The 7,427-nt window shown below is 40.9% G+C and overlaps 1 protein-coding gene across 3 annotated transcripts in view; it reads right to left on the bottom strand.

Annotated features, from left to right (window-relative positions):
- GOLGA5 (golgin A5) overlaps nucleotides 1,674-7,427 on the bottom strand; it is a 28,077-nt gene continuing 22,323 nt past the window's right edge. For all 3 annotated transcript variants that reach the window (XM_018066404.1, XM_018066405.1, XM_005695338.3), the window contains exons 11-13: nucleotides 5,777-5,882; nucleotides 3,549-3,612; nucleotides 1,674-2,251 (exon numbers count right to left, since the gene is read on the bottom strand). In XM_018066404.1, the coding sequence (XP_017921893.1) occupies nucleotides 2,171-2,251; nucleotides 3,549-3,612; nucleotides 5,777-5,882 (251 nt within the window). In that variant the 3' untranslated portion in view covers nucleotides 1,674-2,170. The remainder of the gene's footprint in view (nucleotides 2,252-3,548; nucleotides 3,613-5,776; nucleotides 5,883-7,427) is intronic.

Below are 7,427 nucleotides of genomic sequence, written 5' to 3'. Positions count from 1 at the left end.
TTCTGCAGCAAGAGAAATGGTAGGTTTTAGCAAGCACAAAGTCTAGAGAAAGGGAAATTTCCTTATAATAAGAAAATAATCTTATTTTCCAACTGACAGCCATAAATACAAAGCCGTACATTGAGAAGGCAAAAAAATTCAGCTCGCACACAATCCTTTTAAGTAGGTCAAGAAGGTTTTGTGTTATCTGAGGATAAGTGAATGGAAGACTTTTAAAAATCCCCTAGTGTGTTAGTGGTCAAGAATACTGAAACTGAAACTCAATTAAAGATTTAAGCAACTGCAGAAAAATAATCTCGGAAACACTTTGTCAAACTATTTCCAAAGCCAAGAATGTGTAAAAACTCAACGAAAGATTTAGAGCTGCCCCAACAAAAGCCAGGAGGACACGCGGAGACGGGAAGTCTGGCCATGCTCGATGATGAGGCATGTGCCGTTTTCCACTTCAAGTATGTAACCTGGTTTTAATCTTTTTCCAGAAATGTTTCCAAATTAGAAGAGGAAAAAAAAAAAAAACCCTTTAAAAGATATTAATAAGTCTAAACTGTACTCTGACATCAGACTTGACTTTCTAGCTCAAACTGATAGGCTATGACATCTGAATAAGAACCAGGACATAATAGATTTAATAACACATCTCTAACCCACCCTCCAAAATCTCATATCCACTTTTAGATGACATGGAACTCTTTTTTATTCATGGTTGGGAAAAAAAGCCTGAACACACAACACGACCTTTAAAACTTCATTCTGATAAAAAATAAGAAAACATCCACAGCTAGTATACCAAAACCTTTGAAGAATTTATAGGACAATTAAAGTCATAGTATCAATATCATTAAGAATAGAACTGGTCAGGTGTTTGGTTAGGCACGGGCAGGCTACTGCAAAGGCAGTAACATTCCTGAGAGGAAGCCCTATACCCGTGCCCAGCCCAGGATCTCCGTATACTACTTATGTACAAAGAGAGGCCACCAGTACCTAGCGTGGACAAAATGAGAGTTCAGACATATACACAGGAAGGAAAGCCAAAACAGACATCCTACAGGACTTCAGGCAAAGAGAATGTCCCTTTTTAAAGAAAAATTTCATACCGTCTCTGCACTGGAGTATTTTAAAAATGCAATGATGTTAAACCAAATTTGATGGATGTCCCAAGCTAAACCAAGATATAGAATAGAGAAAAGGAAAAGGGGTGGAGGAAGACAATGAATGAGGGGCGGCACTAGGGGGAAGGGATAGTTAGGGAGTTGGGGATCGACATGTATGTACCACTATATTTAAAATGGATAACCAGTAAGGTCCTACTGTAGGGCACAGGGAGCTCTGCTTTGTGCTATGTGGCAGCCTGGATGGGAGGGGAGCTTGGGGGAGAATGGACCCATGTATATGTCTGGACGTCCCTTTGCTGTCCCCTGAAACTGTCACCACACTGTTGATTGGCCAAAAAAAAAAAAAAAAGTTTAAAAAGAAACTATTCCCTTTTTAAAAAGAAGAATAAAAGGAAGACAGCATGTGGGGTGGGGATAAAGAGGAGAGTGTATAAACCACTAATGCAATTCCAAGTGACATTGGCTCTGATTTCTGGCTCTACTCATGAATGCCCATCTAGAAAGGCCTTGTTTAATGGGGATGAAATACTATTATTTTGAAAAAGAAAAATGCACAGTCAATTTTATTCACATATTTATAAAAAGATTTATACCAATCAGGTCTTTAACATGTAAAAAGTAAATCTACATTTGCAAAGTTAAATATATGAAAATACAAGGCAGACTGAATTATCAAAAAGAAAACATTTTATTTATATCACTAAATACAATTAGTTTCCCTGATTATAATCCATAATGAGTGTCACCTAAAATACAGAAAGCCTGTACAGAGGCGTCCAACCCCAGTATCTCTGTGTGTACATATATACACCGTGCTGCTGACCTCAGAAAAAGTAGAGCTGAGCTTGCTAAATTATTTTTGTTTCAGAAACTCTTACCATTTGAAGGAAATCAGAGGAAAATTTGGGTAGCAGAGTACTTGTATAATAACTTAAAAAGTTCAATACTTGTAGTGATAAAATAATGTTGCACACCCCTCTCAGGAATTTTAGGCAAGTGACCCTTCCGCAGATCCCCAGTCTGGAGAAAGGTTGATCACTGAATCAAGCAGGCTCAGTTCATTTGCCACGTGGTTGGTCATGGTGCATTTCTGGCGTGTAAGTCAACAGAACAATCATGACCCATAGGTGAAGCAAAGCCTAAAGAAAGAAAAAACAACCTATGGATTAGCCAGTAAATCAACCCTCCCCAAAGGCCCACCGTGCAGGGCACGGAGTGCAGAAGCGTGTCTTGTGTGTTGCTGTATTCCTGCCCCGACTCTGTCTGCAACCCTGCAGGCACTCAGAACATGCTTACTGGAGAAACAAGGAAGAAACAAACGCACATTCAAGTGAGCAATAAGTGCAATGAAGGGTGATAGAGAGCTACGATACCGACAGCATTCTCAGCTGAGGAGCAAAGTCGTGAACACACTTATAACACGCACATGTACACACAACTAACCGATCATGAGATTAAAATACAGGGCAGATGGCCTGATTGAAAGTGCTAGATATACATGACGTTGGTTATAAAGGGTCTCTGTTATAACAGAGTTATGGCTGCTATTTTGAGAGGGAGTTTAGCCATGATCTGTGAAGAGGAGATTGGAATAGAGTGTCAGGTTTCAGAGGCTGACTCAGGGTCCAGCATAGGACGTGCTGATCGGTTTTCACTAACTCCCCCACAGTGGTGCTGACGTGAGGAGGTGCCATGACGAAGCGCCTCGCACACCAGATGGGCAACATCGCATCTCCTGCTCCAGAGGGCACCTGTGATCCTCGTGATCTCCCCACCCAGATGTGGGCATCTTCTGAGTCCTTTCTGATGTTACTCAGTTTTTCTTCCTTTTGCTCTACTACCCATGCCTCTCATATTAAGAACTTTTTATTTGAAGGAGTAACTCTCCCTCTAGTGGACACAAGGGAATTTCTAGCTGTGCTTTGATTTCTTCTCAAGAAAACTGTCCGTCTTAATTCAGTTCAACTACTTTTAGACAACCCCACTCCGAACAATTAGTAGGCTCACAGAAGATAAGACATAGCAACCCAAACTATGGTAAGCATCTTATTAGAGATAAGAAATCTAAAAGAATATATACTAACTTTGAGATCTCTTTAGGAAATAAAGCAGAATTTACAGAAATAAGCTTTACTTCAAGATAAAAAATGAAGTCAATTGTTTTGCATTGTATTTTTATCATTCGAGGGGCTTAGAAATAAAGGTTAACTATTAAACTGCACTACAGTTTTATTATAGGAAAAGCCTTTGAGCAATTTATTTTTTAGACATAATGAATTATTGACTTTACTTGCATACTTTAAGAAAAAAGTTGTCAGAGATGAATTCTATACGCTTTCAAAACTGATTGCTAAACATTTAGTTAAAAGATGAGCAACTGAAAAAAACAAGTTAAAAATCAAATGCAGCACTGTTTCCTCAAACAAGTTTACTTACCATATATATAATCACAAAAACTCGCGCGATGGGATATCTTCGGAGAAAAATTCCCAGACGGATGCTGAGCAAGGGGTGGGGGTGGAGAGAGAGGAGAGAGTTACACTCAATACACGTTTCTGTGATAATGTCTCGTGTTTTCTGTTTTTAAAACTTTACTCATTTAAACTGCGTGGCCACCATAAGAGAAAGATTAATTTTGTTTTATAGTAGACTGTTAAATGATTACTTGTAATAAGCATATAAAATATCATAGTAGTGAACAAATACTTTTGTCATTATTTGGCAATTGCTAAACTTTTACCACAAGCTACTTCTCTTAATTCTTTTTCGATATTAATATTCTAGATCTATTTATTTTTCATAAAACATTTTAAAATTATTTTTAAATTAATTATTTATCTGACTGTGCTGGGTCTTTGCTGCCTTGCGTGGGCTTTTTCTAGTTGTGGCGAGTGGGGGCTACCCTTTGTTGCATTGCGAGGGCTTCTCACTGCAGCGGCTTCTCTTGCTGCGGAGCACAGGCTGTAAGCACATGGGCTTCAGCAGTTGCACCACGTGGGCTCAGTACTTGTGGCGCAGGCTTAGCTGCTCTGCCGTATGTGGAATCTTTCTGATCGAGCCCTTGTCCTCTGCGTTGGCAGATGGACTGCTATGCGCTGTGCCGCCAGGGAAGCGCTAGATCTATTTTGTTTATCACTTCTCTTCAGCTACAGCTGTAGAAAGCAAACTTAGTCCCTTTAGCAATCATTTTTCTTTCAGGAACCAAAGGCAAGTGTGAACCCATGAACAGGAAAAAAGAGTCTAGTTGGAATTAACCTCTATATAGCTAATCTGGGAGCTTTTGTATGCACAAGGCAATGGCACCCCACTCCAGTACTCTTGCCTGGAAAATCCCATGGATGGAGGAGCCTGGTAGGCTGCAGTCCATGGGGCTGCTAAGAGTCAGACACGACTGAGCGACTGAGCGACTTCACTTTCACTTTTCACTTTCATGCGTTGGAGAAGATGGCAACCCACTTCAGTGTTCTTGCTTGGAGAACCCCAGGGACAGGGGAGCCTGATGGGCTGCCGTCTATGGGGTTGCACAGAGTCGGACATGACTGAAGCAACTTAGCAGCAGCAGTATACTTGTAAAAGGTTCAAGATTACAGAAACCCAGGTAAACACTTCAAGTAAGAGTGGGAAGCATTATGACACTCAGCCCTTACTGCTCATGTCTTTTTGCAACATTTTTTCCCTAAGACAAATACATGTACAAGTACACCTTTCTTCGAAGACCTTCTGCTTCTTTCATTATCCTTAGCACAATGCCTTGCATATATATTCTCTAAACATTAATATGCATGTTGAATTACTCAATAGTTGAAATAGATGCGCTCAATAATTTGGAGATAGTAACCTTGGCATCCAAAGCCCATAGCTTCAGGAATTCAAATTAGTAAATCATCCTCCTTATTTTTAACACCATAGCTCCATTCTGACACAAAAAGGTAAGAAAAGATTGCTCTATTGTGCAACAATTCATTTAAACTATGTTAATTACAAAAACTAAAAGGCCAGAGAGTTTAGCAGGTTATTTAGACATGAACTTTCTCAAGGTGATACACATACACTGGCAAAACATTCTCTTTATAAGGTGGATGACTGCTAGTATAAAAAGGTTTTTTTATGAATATATATAACACATATATATATAAATTATGCTATTTTATAGTATATATTAAAATCAGTACTATTCATTTGTATATATAGCATCTTTTACTCTTATCATATGATAAAGGAGATAAAATGTTCAAATGGATGTATTCACAGGACAGAGGCTTTCTCAATGAAACTTAATGAATTTTTAAATAGAGTTTACTATAGAAAGGAGAGAAATGGCCAGGGTTAATCACTTCCAATAAAATACAGCCACCGGCAGACCTGTTAAAGACATTTCATGACACTGAAATATCATGAAAGGAGTAAGGTAATTATCACTTTAATCAGCAGCTTGGGACTTCCCCGGTAGCTCAGTGGTTAGGACTCCATGCTTCCACCGCAGGAGGTGTGGGTTCCCTGGAATGGGAACGAATCCCACAAGCCAGGTGGTGTGGAAGTCAACTAAGTAAGTAGGTAAATAAATGAATAACTATATCAGCTCTGCTGGACAGGACTCACTATGAAGCCACTGGAAAATGTTATAAAAATACGGTCCGTTGCTCATTGATACTGGCACGGCTTACCTAAACTGGTCAATTGAACTAGCAGCTTTGCGGACTTTCCCATACATTCCTGCCAGATTAGTTTCTGTGTCATTAAACAGAACAGGAACGTTTCGCAGACGTGTGCCTGTTTAAATAAGAAAATAATTAATGTACAGACACCAAATCAATTTTCTAACAAAATTATAGTTGAATTATATCGGGTTTCCCTGGTGGTTCAGATGGCCAAGAATCGGCCTGCAATGCAGGAGACCCGGGTTCTGTCTCTGGTCGGGAAGATCCCCTGGAGGAGCAAGTGGCAACCCACTCCAGTATTCTTGCCTGGGAAACCCCATGGACAGAGGAGCCTGGTGGGCTACAGTCCATGGGGTCACAAAGAGTCAGATATGATCGAGCAACTAATACTTTCCCTTTCATACATTATATTACATGTAGAAGAAGTTCTTAAGGCCAACTTTTAAGTGATATAACCAAAGATGAAAACATTTTTTAAAAAGTTAAAATATTTGAACTTCCATATCCACGAAAGTCAAAATTTAAAAACTAAGAAAATTATTTTCCTATGAAATGATCAAAAATTAGCATTTACCAAGTACTGGCAAGAGGTAGCACTAATGGGCACTTTCTTCCTGGGCCAGCAAAAATGAGGCTGCGCACTCTTCCTACAAAGCTGGTAACTCCCAAATCTGTATCTCCAGCCCGGGCCACTCCCAACTCCAGACTCGTCCAAGTACACGTTCCATCTCCATGTGGATGTCTGGTGGACACCTCTACCTAGCACGCCCCAAACTATCATCCTGACTTCTTGCCCTTGCTGCCAACCTTCTCTTCCTGCAGTTTTCCCGGCCTAAGCACATACTCCATCTTTCCAAACACTTTGACTCCTTCCTCTCAAACTCCACATCTCATCTGCCAGCAGTTCTATCTGCTTCCCTTCAGATAAATCCTGAACTCATGCCTACCATCCCCACTCTGGTCTGAGTGACCAACATCTCTCACATGGGTTAACACCACGGCCCCTCCCTGGTCTCCCTGCCTCAGTGCTTCGTTCTCTGCAGTCTATTCGGGGCACAGCAGCCGGAGACATCTTGTTAAAATAGACAGGCCAGCCCAGCCAATCCTCTCCAGACCCTTCTATGGCTTCCTATTTCATTCAGAGGGGAAGTCCTGACACAGCCCTCGACACCCTCCTCCCGAGGTCTGCCCCGCTCGCTCAGCCTACTCCCGCTGCCCTGCCCCCTGCTCTGGGCCAGTTATGCTGCTGCCTCAGGGCCTTTGCACCTGCTCTTCTTTCTGCCTGGAATATTTTTTTTGCATCTCTTCATAGTCTACCACCTTACTTCCTTTGAGACTTCAATAAAATGCCACCTTTTCAATGAGGTCTTCCTTTACCGCCCTATTTGAGTTACTACCCCATCCTTACACCTGGCACCTTGTACATCTTTCCTGTTTAACTTTTGTCTTAGCATGCATCACCATCTCACATAACTTGTTTACTGTATGTCGCCTCCCCTGCAGTCCCCCATGACACCAGAATGCAAGAGCTACAGGATAGAGATTTGGGCCTCTTTTGCTGACGACTGTATTTCTGCCACAGCCCCTGATACTGAGTAGGCACTTTGACTGAAGTTTACACTAAAATCTTCAACATTCTTCTTGATCATGTATTTTC

This window comes from Capra hircus, chromosome 21, assembly GCF_001704415.2.
Source record: "Capra hircus breed San Clemente chromosome 21, ASM170441v1, whole genome shotgun sequence".
Lineage (NCBI taxonomy): Eukaryota > Metazoa > Chordata > Mammalia > Artiodactyla > Bovidae > Capra > Capra hircus.
This window is presented reverse-complemented; position numbering and strand designations above follow the sequence as displayed.